General features: G+C 38.3%; 1 protein-coding gene across 1 annotated transcript in view; it reads left to right on the top strand.

Annotated features, from left to right (window-relative positions):
- The first annotated feature begins 11750 nt into the window (after positions 1–11750).
- LOC133990204 (xenotropic and polytropic retrovirus receptor 1 homolog) overlaps positions 11751–24196 on the top strand; it is a 44992-nt gene continuing 32546 nt past the window's right edge. Inside the window, exon 1 of the mRNA XM_062428418.1 lies at positions 11751–12148. Coding sequence (XP_062284402.1) covers positions 12080–12148 — 69 coding nt within the window. The 5' untranslated portion in view covers positions 11751–12079. The remainder of the gene's footprint in view (positions 12149–24196) is intronic.

Raw genomic sequence — 24196 nt, 5'->3', positions numbered from 1 at the left:
ATTCTCTCTGCTCTGTGGCAGTTCAGGTGATCACAGGGATCATTATTATGCTTTCATTCTATATATCCCAGTCTAAAATAATCTAATTTAGTCCAGATATTCACTCCAATAAATAACAAAAGCAGCCACCAAACCCCACTCTGTATCATGTATTTAACAGAATGTGAGCTGCTCCCTGATTGGTCATATCCACAAATTCCACAAAACAGGACCTTACTGTGCTGAATGCTTGCTACAATCATCCTGATCACTGTCATACTCTGCATGTGCATTTCAAATACGCCCGTTGAAATGATACAATATTGTAGACAGAAACACACCATCATATGTCAGTTGTTTTAAATGTAAAATGGGATTATTGTTTATTATATCGTCTAGTAGTGTACACAATCATTTTTTCCCTTCCAGCACATGATGAATGCTGCTGCTGCTGCTGCTGCTGCGTGGAGCCCTGTGCTTTTAAAATGGGACTGCTGAATAATGGAGAAACGGAGCAAAGTGACGGATCCAAACGGCAGCATCAGCTGTACAGGCCTATCCCGGTCTCAAGGGCAAAGAGGGGGGAGGGGTGTGTGTGTGTGTGTGTGTGTGTGTGTGTGTGTGTGTGTGTATGTATGTGTGTGTGTGTGTGTGTGTGTGTGTGGTGGAAGGAGAGAGAGAGAGAGAGAGAGAGAGAGAGAGAGAGAGAGAGAGAGAGAGAGAGAGCATCTGTCTGCATGGTGACGTCAGACCGCCCCAGCCCGCTTGAAACCTTCTCCTTGCGCGTAACCGAGCGCCCGCCCGCCCGTCCGCACTGTCCGGGAGGATGAATCCAAACTCTTTGATTCCATTTAACAAACCTCGTCTCGAATATTAAACCAATTAACCGAGATCAGTTTTCACCATCTTGGGGGTAAGAGTGGGAAGAGGAGGCTGAAGAGGAGACCACGACTCAGGGGAAGAGAATCAGATTGATTTTTTTTTTTTTTTAACATTAACATTTTTTTTTTTTGTCCTTCATGAAAGGATTTGGAGAAAAGAGGAGAGGAGAGGAGAAGGGGAGGATGTGGAGGCGCCGGGATGAATCCTGGAGGAGATAATGCGACAAGAAGAGGAGCAGCTCCGTGTTTCACTGCAGACATCGACGCTTTTCATATTTATTCAATTCATTCCTGTTATTTCCCATCGATGCGCGTTAAGAAGAGGCTGCCTTTGTGCGTAAAATGAGGATGATGATGCGGGCTGCATCCAACCCATATATCCTCATGTATCCAGATATATTAACTTATATTTTCTAGCACTATTTCTCTTAATCTGAATGTTTTATTTGAATTCTATATGAATTTATTGTTTAGCAGAATGTTAGGCCTTGTTAGTGTATATATAGGCTAATGCTGCATGGGCCGGCCTACATACTGTAATAATCTGCTCCATTTACTGTCGGGAGGGGTGTAAAGCCTGATGAAAATTACTCTTATATAACATTCCAAGAGGGTCATATTGTATTTTAATCATATTCAGCATGATTTGACCTTATAGTTTATATTTTAATTATGATCTCTACAATATTCCAGCAGGGACACTGTCCTAGGAATCAGTGTCTGTTTATAGTAGTGACTGCGGTGCGTGTAAGATGCTTATATTCTATCATCATTTTCCTCCTTTATATAGACATTCATTTTATTCATTCATATCATCATTGTGAATAGTTCAGTATTCTCTAGATGCTATTTAGGAAATCAGAGTGGCATCATTTGGCACCAGAAGAGAAGATTTGGATTCTAATGAAAAAAAACGCCCTTTTTTTCTCCACAATTTGGTGCGTAAAACTCATAATGATCACCACGCTTTAAAAACAAATTCAGATGCTCCCGTTTCCATCTGTTTACATTCTGATAAGCTCACCCCCCCCCCCCCCCCCTTTACCCTCCCCCTCTTCCTCCACCTCCTCCTCCTCCTCCTCATCAAATCTAGTCTTAGCCTCATTTAGATCCCCATGCAGCCCGGGCTCCACTCTGTAATGGCTGCCTGCTTGATGTGTCCTTGACATGTCACGAGAAAAGAAAGACTGAACGTTTTCTCTGTGTTTTACGCGTGATTTCGGACTTCTGAACGCACTCCACTAAGACGGGCAGGTGTGAACAGCTGATCGCGGCTGTGAAATTCGGAGCAAAAATAGGAGATGATCAGCTGGAATGTGTGTGACCTTTAAATGTTGTCAGCCAAGGAGTGTGTTTAAGGCAGAGGGGGGAAAGGGGTTCATTTTTTAGAATCTTTAAAAATATGTTGTTCATCATTTGGGAGTGTGTTTCATAGATGATGCTGGCAGCTGGGATCGTGCTTGGAAGACAAAAAAAAAATGGAAAATTGATGCTTCACACAATTCAGATGACAGAGATAAAGAGAGAGGTAGATGTATAGATGATGTATAGTCTCAGCACTTCTTCCCTCAAGGTTATTCTTCCTCTCTTTCTCTCTTTTCTGTTGATTCTCGACTTCCTCTCTCAGTGTTCACAGTGGACCTTGATTTAAAATCAGTCAATTAAGGCACGCGGTGAATGCCAAGAGAGAAGCCTCACTGCTCCACCACTGTCGGAATCTGGATGGGGGAATGTACTGTGAGCAGCTGTATAGATACAGTTACATGTTCTGTGTGTTTATTATACATGTATGTGCCACATTTTTTTTATCACATGTAAAAAGTGACTGTACTTTACTCATCTGTGCTCGGAAAACAAAGGAAAACAATTTTCAGGTTATTGTTCAGAAAAGAGGATTATTGTTCATTTTTGATCTCTTTCGCTATGAAGGGAACATGATTATAAAAATGAGATTCAAGTAGGGCAGAGGTTAAAAAAAAGAGATGCAAGTAACTCCCATGGGAGTTCATAGGGATTAAAAAATACTGTATGTAATTTCCCATTAATTTGGCTTTATTTTTCATATGTGTGTGTGTGTGTGTGTGTGTGTGTGTGTGTGTGTGTGTATATATATATACTGTATATATTTAAAAATGTTGAGTTTCTGCATGGTGGTCTATGACCTGTTTTCTTTGAGCTTTTCTCTACATTACCAATGATTATAGAAATGGTCATTTAAAACGTAACATCTCATATCTACCTTAAAAAGTAAATTCTGTCTACCGTAATATGATTAGACATAAACAGCATTTCCGGTCCCCACATTTCACAAAAACATGCAGATGACAATAGCAGCTATACAGTCCTGATCATAAGTCAAGGTTTGCCTTTGGTGTTTTTTTTAAAGGTAAAGATCTTATGGTACCGTAAAGATTTAAATAGATGTTCCCAAACTCTTGACTTTGCATCAAAGGTCACAACAATGCATTTATTTTACATTCAGTAAATGGAAGTCACTGGAGTCAGAGGTTGATGGAGGAGATTACATAAAGAACACCGGATTCCACCATGATGAGATCAGCCTTGACCTCTTTTTTCTGTTAATACTATATGTACACACACTGTATGAAGCACTTCTACCTATATGTGAAGGTAATTATACTCCTTGTAACCCTGAAAGAGAAAGAGCTCAGCCAAGTCTGGCTTAAAAGCTACTCAACACCTACAGGATCTATCTTACAGTCCTTTACACAGACGTAGTTCTCATTGGAGGCACATTTTACTGTATGTGCAGAGTCACTGTTGTTCAGTGCTTTTCAGTAACTCTTCCCTTCCTGCAACAAAATCCCAAACTGTTAGAAATTCAGCTTTCAGGGAAGCTGGGATTATTCCAGTTGATCATCTCAGTAGTGGATGTCACAGATGTCCAACAAGGAGCATGTGTCCAAATCCTGATTACTTCATGTGTTCATTAGAGTCCTGTGGAGGTTTTTGATGGCACTAAATCTTCCTCATTTAATGTGTCCACCTGCCAGTTTATCTATCTGGATAACTGACTGTCAGAGCTCAGTAGATGAAGATTTCCCTCCACACCACATTTTCTGTAGAAATATAATGAAGTAAAAGCATAAAAGGTAAATCAGTTTATGTACAGAAGCATATTTTAACTTCTCAATCATGATATAATCTGCATTATACTTCCTATAGAAATGAAATGACTAAACAGAAAGTTGACGAGTTGACATATTTACATCTTGTGAAAATGTTAAATCTAAAGAGGTGTCATGTATTTAACATACTATATACTGTACATGTTTCTTAATATTTACTCCAACTGATGAATAAAGTCAATCAGAATCAATTCATAAGGCTGTTTTTCTTTCTTTTACTGCAGTTACACATTCACTTTATTTCCAACTATGTAAAGTGATATTGATCTGTGTAAGATTTCCTATGTTTAAAAAACTGCATTGCATCGTGCTGGAATGTAGCAAATGAGGAAGAACCACAACTAAATAAGCAAGACAAATAAATATATTAAATAATAAATCACAGATCAATCAATAATGCTTTTGCGGATCTTGATCCACTGATGAATAAATAATCACAGTTGTGGTGTCTGAGTAGCAATCGTTAACATTAGTCGGGTCTTAATTGGCACTCTGGCATTATGAAGACACTGTGGGCTGTTATTGAGGGCAGCGTATGGTTTGAACAGTGGAATATCACATGACATATCATTTGTATTTCAGCTGGCTGTTTCATTTATAAGGATGGTGATACAACTGATAGTTTTGCTACTTGTGGTAATTCTAAACCTCAAGGCTCATGACTCTGTCTGTCAAATACAACAGTTTCAGTGTCTCTGGGATTCCTGAATAGAACTATATCCTGAAATAAACATGCTAAACTAGTGCTGATGATGGTCTTTATTATAGGAGGTACCTGAGTTCCTTCCATTTTTTAGAAGTGATAAACAAATAATAAACAAATGCTTTCATCAATAACATGAACATTTTTACAATGACACCCAGCTGCCTCATTACACCTGTACACAATAAATAAACATAGAAAATAAGTATGAATAAACACTTTCACAACTAATAATGAAGAAAATCAATATATGTAAATTTGCATGTATATGTATATTTTATATATATATATATATATATATACATAAATGTGTATGTGTAGGTATGGGTGTACATATGTGTATTTATTGTGTATATATTAGTACTTATATGGTTATTTAGGAGTGTTTTGGGAATACTTACTTCTAAATTATGTGAATACACTCTTAACTCTCTTTCTTTTTCTTTTTTTTTCAATTTTTCCTTATTGCTGAGATTGTTATGGGGGAATGTTATATGTTGTGTTTTTTTCAATTAAAAAAATCAATAAACAAGTATTGAAAAAAATAAGTATGAATGACAGATTATAGCAAAAAATATGAATGTATGCAATAACACAGTTAATAATAAAGAAAACACTGTAAGAAGAAACATTATGACACAGATTAAAGTAGTAAAGACGCTTATACTAATAAAAAAATACAACAATTAAAAAAAGAGTAAATTAATGTTTTTTTTGTAAAGCAAGAACAAAACAGAAGAAGAAGAAGAGAGTAATTCTCTTAATGAACCCTTACATACTGTTCAGGGTCAAATCTGACCCAATTTTACAAATGACAGTTTCCCAAACACCATATACACATTTCTTTTAGCTGGACCCTAATGTGAAAATAATATGGAAATACAATGCATCATTTTTGTGTGTGTGTGTGTGTGTGTGTGCACAATACACTATTCTACACTCCGACAGCTTCATTAAGGATGAATCAAACATTTATTAATAACTGATGGTGAATTTATGAACGTTAACTTGTGTAGAGACTACTTACGAGTCAGAATATGAGCAGTATGTAAGAGTATGTAGAGGAGGCGTTCACTCTATAGCTTCTATAATAAGGGCTTTTAATCATTTACATCTTAATGAAGCAGTGTGACTTGACTTTTTGGAGTGAAATCATTCCTCTTATTTTAGTGTCCGTTGAACTAAAGTGTGTATGTGTTTCAGGATGCAGACAGCAGCTTGTTTAGATCTAAACACCCTTGTTATAAAGGCGAGCCGCCCTAATCTGACCCTGCTGGCTGTTAATCCTCACTAATGATTGCTCTACATTTAGTCCTGCTGGCTATCTGGATGTTTCCACAGGCTGTAAGTCATGTCTGTCACGCTCACCACCCGCTTCATAAACGCTGTGCTTCTCTTACAAGATGTTGTGTTTTAATGCACACTAACACACACACACACACACACACGCACACACACACACACACACACACATGCAGATTATGCAATCCAACATGACTTTTTTTTTCCTCTCAATTGATCGGGTTATATGCTCAAATGTATTTTAAGTTGCGTGTCTATGAGTTGCAAATGTCATTTTAATCCTTCACAATCAGCCAGGAAACATATTGAATTGCATATTATATAACAAAATGATGAGACAGCTGTAGCCAGGATGGAATATTTTATATAAGTGTGGAATGTGATTTCCTCTTCAAGAACCCTGTTATTAGTGAGTTTACAATGTTTAAAGCCATTTATCACATTTACCATTAAGTTAGTCAATAATTAACCAAGAGCACCTGGAGATGGAAATTCAAATTCTCCTGATAAATATGATGTGTTTACATTTGTGGTTAAATGTGGAATAAGTTTATGTAGAAAACTTGTAAATGTATCTCTAGGTATTCATTTAAAGTCACTCAAGAGGAATGATTCATTATTAAAAATGAGTTTCCTAACACCAAGTCCAATCATCAGTGTCTGTTATATACAAACAGAATCAAATAATGCAAATGGGTTTGAGGCACCAATCAAAAACAAATGGCACATGGTTGCGGTTGCCAGGTAACAGTGGTTATCCTCAGGCGCATTACCCAGCAGAGCAGGTAGCAGAAGAATCCCACAGTCTGAAACCAGAGGAGTGATGTCTGAACAGGATGAGGAGACGGCAGAGTAGACTGCAGAACAGCTGCAACATATTCAGTCATAGATGAGACTGTGTAACAACTTTACTCACTGAAACCACAGTCTCAAGTTATTCTGTGAATGCATGATGCTGAAGGGAACTGCCATAGTCATAAGAACTGTAAATGAAGAAATCCTTGACAAAAAACAAACAACAACAACAACAAACAAACAAACAGACAAGTCATTCACTGGCCCATTTAAATCAATGGATGTTTCTCATTTGACTCAATTCACATTTTAATAATCAAACACATGCAGATTTTCTTAATCTAATAAAGGGGTCATATCAGTAATAACTTGTCTCTTGGGTCTCTAGAGACATTATTCATTCTGCAGCACTGAGGGAATTCACTATATTTTGAGAGTGCATGAATGTATGTTAGGACTGGGCACAACCAAATCAGTTCAATGAAAGGCACACATGGAGCTATTTTGAATTGGATTGTATACTTTAACAGTTAAATATACGTATTTTTTTACTTTTTGAACCCGTTCTTGTCCAGTGTTATGAGGGCGTGTCATTCGGTTTCATCGTGAGTAAAATTATTCAGATTTTTGAAATACTGTTTTATAATATAATAATATATAATATAATATAAGTGGTCCTGAAGAGCTTGCTGAGATATCTGAATATGTCAGAAAAAAAGCAGTTTAATCAGGTTTTGTGCATTTTATACCGTACAAGAAATAAAGTACTGCAGTATTATGAGCGATGTAGTATGCAGTATTACAGTAAAAGTACTGCAGTATTATAAGCGATGTAGTATGCAGTATTACAGTAAAAGTACTGCAGTATTATGAGTGATGTAGTATGCAGTATTACAGTAAAAGTAGTGCAGTATTATGAGTGATGTGGTATGCAGTATTACAGTAAAAGTACTGCAGTATTATGAGTGATGTAGTATGCAGTATTACAGTAAAAGTACTGCAGTATTATGAGTGATGTAGTATGCAGTATTACAGTAAAAGTACTGCAGTATTATGAGCGATGTAGTATGCAGTATTACAGTAAAAGTACTGCAGTATTATGAGTGATGTAGTATGCAGTATTACAGTAAAAGTAGTGCAGTATTATGAGTGATGTAGTATGCAGTATTACAGTAAAAGTACTGCAGTATTATGAGCGATGTAGTATGCAGTATTACAGTAAAAGTACTGCAGTATTATGAGTGATGTAGTATGCAGTATTACAGTAAAAGTAGTGCAGTATTATGAGTGATGTAGTATGCAGTATTACAGTAAAAGTACTGCAGTATTATGAGTGATGTAGTATGCAGTATTACAGTAAAAGTACTGCAGTATTATAAGTGATGTAGTATGCAGTATTACAGTAAAAGTACTGTAGTATTATGAGTGATGTAGTATGCAGTATTACAGTAAAAGTAGTGGTTTGGTCCTCTGACTGATATATTATTATATATGACATCATTAGATTATTAATAGTGAAGCATCAGTGTTAGAGCAGCATGTTACTGTTGTAGCTGCTGGAGGTGGAGCTAGTTTACACTACTTTATATACAGTTAGAGTATTGTAAACTAACAGTCTATGAATATTGCCTTAAAGACTTAAATCCCATTCAGCTCAAACTGTATACACTGGTCTTGAGAGCCACATTACGCCTGAACACATTGACATAGTGTATAGATGTGCTGTATGTATGTATGTATGTATGTATGTATGTATGTATGTATGGGTATGTAGGTGCTTGTTAGTTGACCTCTAGGTGGCACAAACGGCTCACAATAACTGACCTCAAAGGAGCTTTAAACTTTGAACACATATTTGTTGAAAAGTGTTTTTTTTTTAGGGTTAGGGTTAGGTAACTTTAACTTTTAATATTATATATCATGTTTGTTGATGCAATATAAATAACTGAGGAAATATAAACAGAAAAAAGTGACTCAATAAAAAGACCAGACACCTGGTGAGATGCAATTCGGTAATCAAACAGCAGAGGGCGCTTTTAATCTGATTTTAACAGCTGGCTTCTCCATTACTCTGAGTTTGCCATAGATATTTCATGATAAGACTTACATGGTTTAAAAAGCTCAAGCAGCATCCACATTATTTACATAAATGGACATGCTCAGTGGGTTATAACATTAAATCTCTCTGCCTGAGAGTAAAAAAAATGCAGCCCTGAAAAATGCTGTATGAACATGTTGAAGTGTTCTGCAATTTTTAAGAAAGTTCTTTAATAACATAATTTTTCAAGATTATTATTATTTTTTTCTTTCTGTGTAAAGACATCAAATGTCTGTTATAATGATAGTTTTGTATTCCATGATCAAAACCCTGGCTGCATTTTACTTTCTCTCTAATGTAAAGATAGAAGATAAACCATTCATAACTTTATAAAGGGTGATTTAATTAAGGACCTGAGACAAAAACCCTGTTGTTCTTTTGTGGCAGTGTGCATAACATTTAATGTTAGAAATGTTCAAATCTTGCTGAAGTTTTCTAAGATAAGTACAATGTTGGTTAATAATATACCAGGGAAATCTGGAACAAACATGTTTGTATATGGACAGCAAAAGCCAGTGGTGGAAGAAGTACTCAAATCCTTTACTTAAGTAAAAGTACCAATACCAAAAATACTCCATTACAAGAAAAAGTCCTACTACAATAAAAGTAGTGCAGTATTATGAGTGATGTAGTATGCAGTATTACAGTAAAGGTACTGCAGTATTATGAGTGATGTAGTATGCAGTATTACAGTAAAAGTACTGCAGTATTATGAGTGATGTAGTATGCAGTATTACAGTAAAAGTACTGCAGTATTATGAGTGATGTAGTATGCAGTATGACAGTAAAAGTACTGCAGTATTATGAGTGATGTAGTATGCAGTATGACAGTAAAAGTACTGCAGTATTATGAGCGATGTAGTATGCAGTATTACAGTAAAAGTACTACAGTATTATGATTGATGTAGTATGCAGTATTACAGTAAAGTAGTGCAGTATTATGAGTGATGTAGTATGCAGTATTACAGTAAAAGTACTGCAGTATTATGAGCGATGTAGTATGCAGTATTACAGTAAAAGTACTACAGTATTATGATTGATGTAGTATGCAGTATTACAGTAAAAGTACTGCAGTATTATGAATGATGTAGTATGCAGTATTACAGTAAAAGTAGTGGTTTGGTCCTCTGACTGATATATTATTATATATGACATCATTAGATTATTAATAGTGAAGCATCAGTGTTAGAGCAGCATGTTACTGTTGTAGCTGCTGGAGGTGGAGCTAGTTTACTCTACTTTATATACAGTTAGCTAGTTTAGTCCAGTGGTTCCCAACCTAGGGATGGGGCCCCTCCAAAGGGTCAGCAGATAAATGTGAGGGGTGGTGAGATGATTAATGGGAGAGGAAAGAAGAAAACACTTAAAAAGTTATGATAAATAAATCTGTTCCCAAAAAATAGAAAAGTTTAGAGGTAAAAATCACTATTTGGTGGAGCTGTTAACAACTCATAGACATCTGAAATGTGAACCTGACTACACAATGCTTTTTGTAAGAAACCACTGGTTTCATCTTTAACAATGTGTTGTATTTTAAAAGCTTGTTATATTATCCATTGTGTCAAATTTTCATCTGAAAAGTAACCTTAGCTGTCAAATAAGAACAAGTACCTCAAAATTATAGTTATGTACAGTACTGGAGGAAATGGGCTTAGTTTTCACCACTGGTGACTCAAAAGGTTACGGTCATATGAAAACAAAGTTGAATAGGCTATAAAACTGTTTTAATTGGAATTTCCACCAACTTCCTTTATTGTGAGCATGCTTTTTCTTTGCTTTGAACCCATTCATCTAATCTCACAGTCATTTCCTGTATTTCTAAAAATAGGCAGTAGAAATCAGTGTAGTGTTAGTGTAACCTACATTTCTTCATATGTGTCTGCTTCTGTCTCCTGGCCGCATTCTCACCTAGTCAAGCATTAAAACACAGAGGATATGTGATGGAAACCTTCCACTTGAATTTGTCCCCTCACAAACACGAGCAACAGTACATCTACGTCATCTTTTCCCAAAGGTGGCCGGCGACGTCACGTATGTGACATTCAAGTGTCATCGGAATGCATAGACACATAAGTCAATTGTTGTTTTAAAATGTGCTTTGATCAATTTAACATGAATGGAAGTGGATTGTTCTCTGAAACGTACATATGAGAGAAAACTGAGTCAAATGGTTATTTTAAATATTTAAAAAGATTTTGGACGGACCCAACAGTGTTCTGAAGTTCATCATAGGCACAGGTGCATTGAAGGTATAGAAGTATAGAAGTGCCAATTATTATCATTCACACAGCCAAAAATGTTATTGGATAGAGATATTTGTAGAATGATTTGACTGTGAGGCAGCAGCAGCAGTTAAAAAAAAATATATATATATTTTCCACCCAGAACGAGATGATTGTCTGAATCTAGATTCATTTAGATTTCATTTTCATGGCTTTTCTTTGTCTAAAGATACATCAGCCACTTTGTTAAAGCACAAACAAAATCTAGCAAAGCAGGGTGAATCATAAAAAAAAACACTAGGTGTTGCTGAATAACATAAGTCATACATGAGTAAAACTAGCGTTGTTTTCACATAAGCCTTCAAATAACAGCAGCTCTTGAGTTACCCCACCCTCTTCTATGACAGACAGCTTTAATGCCCCACCATTATGTTTAAAAAGCGGCAGTTTAGCTGAGCTGGTTGGTTGAGCAACACTGTGTGACGATGCCGCCCATTGCCTGGATTGATTGGTTCTAATACTTCCCACGGCACTTGAAGGCAGCAAAGAGGTAGCGGCAGGCAGTGGACGGCAGAGAGAGAGAGAGAGGGAGAGAGAGAGAGAGAGAGAGAGGAGGGGAAAGATAGCAAGAAGCAGCTAGCGACAGCTCTCTCTGCCTGTTTACCACTAAACCTTCGCTATTTGGCGACACCGGCGCTACAGTTAACACCTCATTGACGTATCTTCCTTTTAGCTAAGATGTGCCTCCTATATCACATCGTCGAGTGTGTCTAAAAACGGCAGAAATATGTGCCGGTAACGTGAAGACAAAAAAAAAGGGGCATCTTTGTGTCTTTGGTCGTAATCTTCGGATGAGAGTTTGTGGGTAGCGTTTGAGAGGCAGCTAAACCTCCAGCTGCTCCACTTGAGGTCCAGCTTCACAGTACAGCAAGCGGAGGAAAATAGCCAACATGAAATTCACAGAGCATCTATCGGCTCACATCACTCCGGAGTGGAGAAAGCAGTACATTCAATATGAGGTAAGCCAGCTTTTTACATGTACCTGCTCTCTGCTAGCCCGTAGCTAGCTGACGGTAGAAGCTACACCTCTCTCTCTCTCTCTCTCTCTCTCTCTCTCTCTCTCTCTCTCGCTCTCTCTCTATCCACCGCTTATTTCTGCTTATAACCATTTGGACATGGATGGAGATGGCTTCCTTGTCTCCCCCCCCCCCCCCACCCGCCCCCCCTCTCTCTAACTGTCGTCGTCACGTTAAAACAGGAAAAGGGGAACCGCTTCAATGCTTCATTAAATCAAACAGTACAGCAGTGTTAGCTAGCATAACTGGGCAAGCTAGGTTGGTTTTGTTGCTCTGCAGGTTTCAACATCAAGCCGCAACGAGCTGCTGTCTACACCAGCCAGAGGAGCCCCCCCCTCTCTCTGTGTGTGTGTGTGTGTGTGTGTGTGTGTGTGTGTGTGTGTGTGTGTGTGTCCCCTCACAAGCTGCTTGGAATGTGTTTTGGAGACAAAAGGCATTCAGCTGAGTCATCACTTATTGAGCTAGTTAATCTTTTTGCGCCTGTTTTAACCCCCTCTGTCTGTCCTCAAAACAGGGGCGATTCTAGGATCAGACCTTTAGGGGGGCTCAGCTCCTAATGAGAATATGACATACAATGACCTGCAAGTGTTCCAACCCCCTGCTAAGTTACTCATTTCACTGGATAACAGAAATTACAACAAGAAATATTATACAAATTTGAGTGGTCTACTATAGTGTATAATAATAATAATAATAATAATGGTTCAGAATAAACAATCACAGATTTCTACAGAGAGGACTCTAAGATAGTTCAGGAACCCTGAGGGAAAGACAATATTAATGACACAACTATCCAATTTACATTAAAGCTGTTAAAATAAAACCATTTGAACCTGTGGCATAAGTGTTTGTCCCATCTCTGACAGACAGGCTCACAAAATAATTAAAGTTGTATAAAATCATTTTTAGAAAAAAAACAAACAATTATAATTTATTTATCTTTAGGGGTGCTGAGATCAAATTTAGGGGTATAAAATCACCCCTGCCTCAAAATATACCGGTGTTATGTCGAAGTGTGCCCCCCCCCCCCCTCCTGTGACACACATTGTGTCTCTCATAGCACCACATCTGCGGTTGGAATTATGTTATGGTTACAGTTAGCTGGTTGAGGTTAAGGTAGGATTGGGTTGGCGCTGATAGCTCGAACCTGCAACCTTTGAACCATGAATGCTGTTTCAATCATGCAATTCAAATACTTAAAATTCCCAGGAAAACTCCCAGGATACTCAGGTTTGGAAAACAGGAATAGCAATATATGTAACTGCACTATGAGGTAATGACAGTCTTATCTAAGCCACATTTAGAGGTGATGTGACCTTCACAGCTGGAACTCAATTTAGTCTGCTTGCAGGACAAATTACATTACCAGAAATCAATTAGCAATCAGTTGACAGTAGTTTGACTAATGCTGAAGCTCTGTTGCTGTTGTTGTCTTCTGGCACAGGGAGGTGATATTACCAAAACAACCTTGTAAAAGCTTAGATATTGTTGGCTAGAAGACAAAAAATACAGGTTTCATCGGCAACCTAATTAATGTTCCCAACCTGTAATGCTGCACAACCAGAATGTGACATGACTGAATATGTATCTGATTCTTTGATACAACAGCAGTAGCCTACTTACTTACTTTGCACACTATTAATGCTTCAGGAGCTACTTATTCTAAATACTACAGGTGACAGTTTGGACTTTTGTTGTGCTATAAGCTGAAATCTCACCAGTCTGTTTAGTCTTGTTGAACTGCATTATCACGTGTTAAAATTATAGCTCCCACTTCCACACTAGTGCTGGGTATCATTTAAAAAGATAGTTTACCAGTACCAATCCAAGTACCCTTAAAGTGATACTGTAAGTACTTCATTTGATACCAGTCATGTGAATAAAAGCATTAAATGTCACCACTCTTCCACATCTAAATGATTTGATTTTTACACCATTGCATTTTGAATGTCTTCAAATTCTTAATATTTATTGATCAAAGAACGCTTGCGTTGATTGGCTGTGAGCAAGTCCATACAAATAGTCATATTTTCTAGCTTTGAGTGCAAAAAGGTTCGATTTCAGGTATCGTTTTGACAGGGGAGACGTTTCCATACTAATTGGTATCAATTTATTTTGGTCGACTCGATACCTTAAAAGTATCGAGTACCGATACCCAGCCCTACAGATGAATCCTTCAGGAGCTACTCACTCTAAATACTCCAGGGTACAATTTGGACTTTTGTTTTGTTATAGGTTGAAATCTCACCAGTCCGTTGGTGCTGTTGAACTACATAATCACAAAGCATTAGGTAAAAATGATAATTCCCACTGCCACACAGCTACAATTCGTCATCTGCTGATGTACACCAGGAATGTCCAAACTGTTCCATAAAGGTTCATGTGGCTGCAGATTTTCATTCCAACCAAGCAGGAGCACACCAGGTTTGACTAATTGAATCAACTGATCTCAGTCTTCAGACAGCTGATTGGTCGAATTGTGTGTTCTTGATCCAAACAAAAACCTACAAGCGCATGGCCCTTTATGGAATAGTTTGGACTTGCCTGATGTAGATCCTCTTTTTGCAGCCCAAAATCTGACCACCAGAGCAGTATAAATGTATAAATACAACCACTTTCAGAGTATATCCAACCCTTCATTTTCTTCCTTAAACAATCTTTAGTTGAGTACATACACTGGCTTGCAGAGAGAGAGACAAAGAGAGAAAGCCATAACTAGACAACAACCAAAATTATTCTTTTTTCACGATGAGACTTGATAAGAGATGAATTTTCCTCTGAGCTTCATGAACCATTTAGGACTGTCAAGCATGGATCTTGTAATTTAGAAAACATTAGTACTCTAAAGGCTCTAAAGTAACATATCAATATGTATGTATATAAATAAGCTCTAGAGTTTCACTGAGAGGTCTCACACAAGGTGCTACAGTGTTTCTGTGCTGTTGCAGGAATGCAGCTATTATATTTCTTGCTTCCAGGCTCTCTCTCTCTCTCTCTCTCTCTCTCTCTCTCTCTCTCTCTCTCTCTCTCTCTCTCTCTCTCTCTCTCTCTCTCTCTCTCTCTCTCTCTCTGCCTCTCTCTCTGTACCTGGCAGCAGCATTATCTGCATTGTTTGGTGACGGTAGTTGCAGTATTCTCATAAGTCATCAGCACAGCAACACAGTGTCGCTCAGTTCGTCGTCATCCCTCCAAATCCTGAAATGTTATGACATTAAGAAGACGTGGTACTGAATTTAAATGACTTGCCTCCTATTTATCGCTTCATTCATAGATGTATCTGTTTTTTCTTCTTCTTTTTCTCTCTGTCACAGTGAACCAAAAGCTTATTAGCCTCAAGTCAGAAGCTATCAGTCATCTCCTCTGAGCTCCTGACACATTGTTTTAGTTCTGTGTTCCTTTCGCAGCGCAGTCACATGAAGCTTCGAGCCAAAAGGTCTTTTTCCTGCTGTTAGAAATGCCGACTGTTTAGAGGCTTCAGCGGGCCCTGTTCAGTGTTATATCAGCCCCCAGCTCAGCTTGGCTCAGCACACATCCAAACAGCAACCAGTATGGGTTCTGAAATTACCAAACCAAACCAATGACCAATACCATCTTTGTGTATTTGGAATGACTTTGGTGTTTGTTACAGTTTCAAGGTAATCAAGCAGGTAAGAGAATGCAGGTACATGGTTAATGCTCAGGTTGAAGTGTTTTTTAGAAGCCTGAAGAACCCTGAAATGTTCTGGACGTTACCAGGAGGAGCCGAACGTGTGAAAGCAAATGTCTTTATCAATCAGACTGGACATTAAACAGACTTTACTCTGCCAGCTCACTAATGCATAAGTCTGTGTGATGTCCTCCTGAGACACGGACAATCTCTTGTTCTATCCTAACTAAAGGGCGACTCTCGGAAACAACCGGACCAGTTAGAGACAGATTTTCCCCGATTTGTGTTTGTTGTGAAGTATTTTTTCCCCAATTTGGAATTTCACCACAACTGCACAGATGTTAGGTCCTTCTTCAACTACAAAGATCTTTACTTTATAAGATAAGATATTCCTATATTATTTCCACGAAGAGAGACATTGCCATTATTGCAGCAGCAAAGTGGACAGTAAAATAGAAGAGCATCAATAAAAAAAGAATAAAGCAAAATAAGTACAAAAGCAATAAAGTCATTAGTAGTAAAAAAATAAAATAATCGTAACATTATGTAATATAGTAATAATTGCTGTTGAGTGATAATATACCTGAGTTGATATTATTATTGCACATATTTAAAGTGAAAATATATATATGTATGTATATTGCATTTATGTTGTTAATAGATCTCTAATTAACATCTCTGTGAAATTGGGGCTGTAACTAATGGTTATTTTAATTATTGATTGATCTGTCAATTATTTTTGCAATTAAATGTAATCATTAGATTAATTGTTTTGTACATAAAAGGTTCATCATTGTTTCCTAAAAGCCCAAAATGACATCTTCAAGGGTTGGTTTCTCCAACAGAGATTAAGAGTAGTCCTACACTAAAGACAGGATTATTTGAAAACATCCAGTGAGTAACAAGTCTAGTCTTGGACTAGTTTTAATCCCCGTCTGGAAAATTGGCCCAAGGTGCCTTGTTTTTCCACCACACAAAGATAGTCAGTTTTCTGTCATAGAAGATGAAAGAAACCAGGAAATATTCACATCTGAGAAGCTGAAATCAGAGTTTTCAGAGACTTTTACCTTACCTCAAAAAGAATTGATTATCACAATAGTTTGCCATTAAATTAATAGTTGCCAACTAATGGATTTAATCATTGCAGCTCTAATTGTAACATTAAAGGCAGCCTGTGGAGTTGTGTGAGCTGAGGATGGACTTCACAGTGAAGTCAGAGACATCTTGTACACAGAAGTTAAACCTTTTGTTAAATAAACATATTTGCATATTCATAGATTAATACATTATTAACAAGGGAGAAGTAATAGAGGTCATTTTAAGGATTTTAAGGTGGTAATTATTCTATTTTATTCGGGGGGGGGGGACTCATCAAAAACACATTATTGTTCCAAGCAGAGTATTTTTAGATCATTAATGGAACTATTTGTTAGTAGCAGATGTAATCAATTCTCAGAATCATTATGGATTGATTAACTAACTGATCAAGTGATTAATTGTCTCAGCAGTAGATAAACTACTCAGACTGTGATTCCTTCCTGGACAAGCATGGATCAGTGCTATGAAGACATACTTTTTCAACCTGTTCTTGTGTACTTTTTTTTTAGCGTCTCTTTATTCCAGCAGCACTTTCACACAGAGTCTGTTTTTTCCTGCTCTTGCCTGGTTTGGATGCAGACCAGATGTAAGCTTGTTGTTCTACCCAGCTGTAAATCTGGCCCCGGCCCCGGTTAGTTTTTTAGTCCTGTGAGGTTTACGGATCCACGCTGACCAGAGCCGTTTCACACATGTCATGTTTTCTCCTGACAGCTGTGGTGGGGTCAGACACTTAGAGGGGCGGTTAGATAAACAGAGGTGTAAACCAAAGACCCTCAGCTTGTTGTTTTTAATGCTGACCCGGGCCATGTTTCATTACATAGCCACAGTATGTGCAACGTTTCTTTTCTTGGAGTTTTATCTACAAAAAAATGTGATATCCACATTCTGTCCAGACAATGAAACAGACTCAGACTTTGTTGACCGAGCGACTGACCGGCTGCATTTCCCAATAAAAATATCTGATGGAAAATGCTTTATTTAACCTGACAGATTTCTAGCGTGACTGCCAGACAAGGAACTGTGAGAATATAAATGGCCGGTGGTCATCTGGATGACTCAACGGACTCAATAACTGTCTGAAACAAACCTGCTAGATGACTACACGGCTGCAGCACTCTGGGATATTTAAAGTAAAGTTGATGTTCAGGTGTCACATGTTGTCTCAGGAAGGGCAGGACTTGTAGAGAAGTTGAGAAGGATTGACCAAACACAAAATGAGAGAAGCTAAGTGTTTTGAAAAAAAAGAGGATAGAGCAAGTGGAGTGGTGGGTGCCATTGTAACTGTTCACTTAAATGCATTACAGTGCTATGCTATAACTGATAGCAGCAACACTGCTCGTGTGTGTTTCCTGCAGAGATGAGACATCTACAACAACCCAGAACTGCCACAGTGAGATAAGACATCTCACAGTATCTACTTGTGACAAACAAGTTTGTTTTTTGCTCTTTAAAACAAGGTGCGTAGTGAGATGTGTCAGTCCTGAGATGTAACTATAACATCTTGAATGACAGTTTGGTTAGTTGAAGTGAGATCATTTAAAATCAGATTAGTCCTGAGGATTGATTCATTAAAATACTCACATTTATCTATTTCTGTAGAATACGTGTATATATTAAGTTCTTTTTTGGGACAGTTAATGCCTTGAATAGACCACAGTTGAGACGTGACAGGAAATGGGTGGAGAGATGGACAATGACATGCAACAAAGGTCCTCGGCCAGATTTGAACTCAGGACGTGGCAGATCACGTGTCCTTGGACCTTTTAAAAAGCTCCAGGCCACCAGGTTTTTCAACTGTCTTTGTTACAATAAAAAAATGTTTCGCTCCGTCGTTACATTCTCGGTACATTAAGTTTTGTACACGCACCAATGTGATTACCGTACTGATAAATAACACTTTGATATCTGACTTAACTTAATCTGACTACTTAAATTGAACCACATAAGCCTGAATTCTCAAATGCATGTGTTTAATGGGCTCTTAACACAAATCCTTAATAAAATACATGTTGAATAAAAATAAATTGTGATTTGTAATGCTAGAACAAGTTATTAAGTCTAACAAGTCTTATGGGAAGTGCAAATCTTCAGTGCTTGACAGTCTTCCATACTCTTTATTTCTAATGTTTTAGTGCCTAATATCCAACCCTGTTTAAAGAGGCCACGTTATGCTTGTTGAAGTTTTCTGTTATTTATAGACTGTAAGGATGTTGGATATATTTGCTAAACATGGTCAAAGAGTGATTTTTTTTTTCTTTCTTTTTGGCATTTTTGCCTTTATTTCATAGTGAGTGGTTGAAGTAAAGAAGTGGACAGAGAGATGTTCATTACATGTAACAAAGCTCCCTGGCTGGACTCAAATAAGGGGCGTTGTGGTCATGTGGCATGCGCAGTAACCATTCAGCTTCCAGTCATTCCTAAGATCTTTTTTTATTACCTTGCCGACAAACAGTAGTCGACTTGTCACACAAGCTCATAAATGGCTGTCCGTTCCGTAGCCTTGGTTGCTAAGGTGGTTGCTAAGGTTTTTCCATATGTCGTCCACGTTGTCCACTCATATTTCGGATCAGATTTCAGACGCATTTGACAAGTCGACATTTCGAGTAAAGACGGAAAAAGCAGTGAAATCCTACCACTAGTGTTTGTTTCATAGTTTGTGGACGTTGACCAATTAGTACAGAGCAGGGGCCTTAAAGAGACAGCAGCTTAAACGGCCTGTTTCAGACAGAGGCTGAACTGAGGGGCTGTGTAAAGCACTTTTAAACAGTAACTCATTGATATTCCAGTAGAGACCCAGAATCTAAACATAAATATAGAAATATGCAGAACATATCCTCTTTAAAGTGTTATCTGAACAATAAATCAACCACAACAAAATACTTCCCTACTACTCTACACTGTTGTTTTTTTATATTGTTAGCCAGAAGCTTTTCACGAGTTTCTCAACTTCTATTTATACCTTTTTTTTTTTTTTCCTTTTCTTTTTAACAGCTGCTGTCATTGCTCTCCACTGTGGTTTCTAATGTGACACTGATTTTAATTGACAAACTCAACAAAAACACCCTTTAATTTTCAGTTAAAGTGTCACTTCCAGTAAATGTACTGTATATTGGGTGTAGGAGCATATATATACAGCGGGTAGCAGCACCTTGTTTGTGATGTAATTTCCATATGTCATTAGCCTGAAGGTGTTTGCTCCTTGTTTTTCTTCTCAGTCAACATCACACTGCTTCGGAGCTCTGTGTGGAAACTCCGAACCACGGCAGCCTTGCTTCATGGGAAGTGAGTTTGCTGATGGCAGCTAGTTTCACTGATGAATAAAGAAGCACACAGAAAAATAAGGGTGGATCAACAATCCTCAGTCACTGTTGAAGTCAGCAGACATTTAGGGAAGGACCTTTTAAAACAACACTGACACCTTTAATTAAAACGTGATGCTTATTTAGTCAGTCATTGTTTAGTTGTGTGCAATCATTTAAAGAGTATACATTTATTTACAGTTATATTATAACCGAACAATCATCGACTTATCGTACAATAACATAATTATCAACATCATCATGTCTATATATGGACTTATCGTATGAGACGCGGATATGACTTTGATCATTTTTTTGACCTCAGTATTGTCACACTTCACATTAGCAGCTAAGAGAATATTCATGTCACATTGGATAAACAAGTAGTGTCCTCCATTCCTCACTGTGTACGTCCTGAGTGGAGACTGTAGAAGAATGTAGCTCCCACCCTCCAATCCCACCCCCCATCCCCTTGCATTATTATGCTATTATATTATCATTATATCAGTGGTATAAAGATGTTCAGATGACAATAATATTGTTTATCGCGATTATTTCTGAGACAATATATCGTCCAATAAAAGTAGTTGTGACAGGCTTAGTCAAGGTGAAAGGGACCTCAGATTGCTTCTCTGCTTTTTTTGCGGCTGATGTACTTCTGTTGGCCTCAACACATCATGACCTCCATCGGGCACTGGGACGGTTTGCAGCTGAATGTGAAGCAGTCGGGATGAGAGTCAGCACTTCCAAAAATCTGAGGCCATGTTGTCAAAGGTGGATTGTCCCCTCAGGGTTGGGAGAGAGTTTCTTTCCCAAGCAAAGGAGTTCAAGTATCTCGGGGTCTTAATCATGAGTGAGGGTAAGATGGTGCAGCATTAGCAGTGATGCAGAGGCAGTGAATATATAGTTATTCATTCTGAACAACCGCTGAAAAAATGGCCACATGCTCATCTCTACTTCTCAGATGCTTTCAATTTGTGATTGTCCGATCAGCGTGGCCTGCCGCGTTTATCCAGCACCTGTCACATGATAAAAATGTCATCATCACGGCCACTCGCTCAGTCGCACAATACGTAGACTTTGTACTTAGTAGCTGGCAGAGTACAGTCTGTTTAACGTCCGGTCTGACTGATGTCCAACTAATTTCAGGGTTGCGTTCATGTGTGAAAGCAGCTTCTACTGCTAAGAAGCTGCCTTCAAAGGGCTGATAGAGTATTAAAGATCTGTAGTAAACAGTGCAGTGTTTCAAACCTCAGTCCTTTTGATTATAGCTGAAAACTGAAGTACTGAAAGCTGTCATTAAAATGTGTGGTTCAACTCAGTCCTGCTTACTTGCTCTACGATCAAATAGATTTAAATAATGACAGTTGCTCACGTATGAATCCAATACATTTGAGACGTTTATCCAATGAATAAATATATGAACTGTAGATATCAAAGTATTATTTTCCATGAGGATAAGATGAGAACATTTCAAATGATATCCCACTCTAGTGCTAAAATAGAGTACGCTCCATGAACACGGGGTTTACAGTATGAGCTTTGACATTTCAGTTCAACACATGATGAGTAAACAAATAGCAACGTAGGCTGGAGGGAAATACATCAGTGTGTGTAAGAGCTGCTGATGAATAATCTGTCCAGACTGCTGATATGAATAAACTGCAGAGTTCATGTCTGGCCAATGGCTTTTTTCTTTCATCCATGTTCACGAGTGACTGATCAACACATTTATGTCATATTTACCTACTTAAAGACATGACGATTGTATGTTGTGTGTATAGTTCGATAGTCAGGGCCACAGAACACACCCACCAGTTGTTTATGTGTAGCCCTCCTTAGAATGGAAGAGGCCTCAGTCATTATCAGCATGTTCCGATGTTGCCTGTCTTAAAATCTAGACTCCAGAAGAAGAGGCCCTGTCTTTATCTGTGTGTTTGTGTGTTGTAGTCCAACGGTCGCTTGTTGGTAGTGCTGCATTCAGCAGAATATGGTCATGGAAGACAGCTGCTGATTCTGCTGGTCTTATTATCTGATTAGGATGGAAAAAAACAAAGGATAGAGCATAGTAGAGAAGGAGGGGAAGGAGGAGGGGGCTTACAGAGAGCAAAAAGAGGGAAATATAGATGGAGAGATGTAGGCAGACACAAAGAGGTCAGTGTAGACAGGGTGATATGACTTACCTAGAATTAGATTCAAGAAAATGTCCATACAAGGACATTGGGAGACAGAAGAGAGGGATTAAAAGAGCAAAGAATCTGACATTTGTTAAAGGTTTTACTGTCAAAATCTTCCTACAAACAACAAAAGCCTCTTTCTAGACTTGTACTGTACTGTACGCAGACTGATATTGAGAAAAAAATCTTATCAGTGTGAGATTGTGAAAGAGAGAGAAGGACGGGAAGAAACAGGTAAAAAGGTCAGAGGGATGTGAAAGACAAGGACTGACCACCTGACTGGTATTAGAGGGATCACAGACTTACACATACTGACTTTTTATGCAAACTGACACACACGTGCATAGATCACATGCATAGGTCTCTTTAGAATTCCCATCGCTGTCTCCCATCCTGTGAGTCAAGGCTTAATGAAACCATGCAAGTACTAGTGTTACATAATACTGGATAAGACATAATACTGGAGCTGACATTGTGATATCTGGTTTATTTTCAGTGATATATCATCTTTAAGGGATCCTGGTTAGGTTTCAGTGGGCAACAGATGTAGCTCAGTTATGCTCCATCACAACAGGCTTGCTAACTTCAGGACTATCCCCATGGATGTGTTATAAGAGCCTGATACCAGACCAAAAATGGCATCCATTCAGTCCTATAAGAATTGCTCGGCTGGCGCGGAGGTCAAAATATTTTTTTTCTAGTGTCTGGGTTTACTTCTGTGTTATGCGGCCAACTGAATATAAACAGTAGTGTTTTTCCTGCTGGCCCCCACCATGAGTTCCCACTCAGCCCACAGACTTTACATTGTGATGATGTCACAGATTTTAAAATCACTTTTCTTGGCTTGAGGAACTAGTAAAAACATAAAACCTCCATGGATGAAAAATTCATAATAAAAAGAGTCATAATTGACCTTGTTTGCAGTTCGAGGTGTCCTGTTGGTGGTGTATGGGGAAAATTATTACTTCATTGCTTAATGCAATACTGCAAGTGACCACTGGGAAAAATAGGCTGATAGACTTGAGAGGCAGCGCCCTATCCAGCAAGTGGAACGCAAGACGCAGGAACTTGGCTTTGGTCTTACATAGTTGTAGCATCTATTCACCACACCAGCCATGTGACAGTAACTCTTAAACTTTTAACCAGCAGCAGGATGAGATGCGGTTGATAACAGGAATACAGAGACTCAAAAGCTGCCTTGCGTAACTGAATGCCTGCTTCTGGCATCCAGGTGACTTCATCTGGGACAGTAGCCGCATTACGTGCTTGTTTACAGGCAGGTGATGCACAGACTGCATGAACAGCCATCAGTTTGCTATGTGATCTGGTAAAGATGTGCACTTGATCAGTTTATTAAACAAGCAGAACAGACAGAGCTCATTTTCAGGTTGTGGTAGGTGAGTAGTGAGGCCTGCTCTGGTTGTTTGATAGACTGATAGAAGTGCACTCCTTCATGAGAGCACATCAGAAGCTGCACATCATAGGATCAGTGCTGAAACAACATATAGTGCAGCCCTGATATTTCACTGTGTTTGCTGTGTCGTCTTTTACTGCAGTCACTTGTTTCATCACTTTGCCCTTCAGCAGCTCCTGGTGAATATTTATGTACATGTGGCTTTAAAGTGTGCAACAAGCCACTGAGAATGTTTCCATTCGGTGCTCTAAATTAGAGCCTGACCGATATATCAGTCAGCCGATATCAGCCAATAATGCCCTATGACAGATATATTGGTATCGGTGTGTATGTTGTCTGATTTACACTGATATATAC

Source organism: Scomber scombrus, chromosome 11 (assembly GCF_963691925.1).
Source record: "Scomber scombrus chromosome 11, fScoSco1.1, whole genome shotgun sequence".
NCBI lineage: Eukaryota > Metazoa > Chordata > Actinopteri > Scombriformes > Scombridae > Scomber > Scomber scombrus.
The sequence above is the reverse complement of the archived record's forward strand: the minus strand, read 5'-3'. Positions and strand labels throughout refer to the sequence as shown.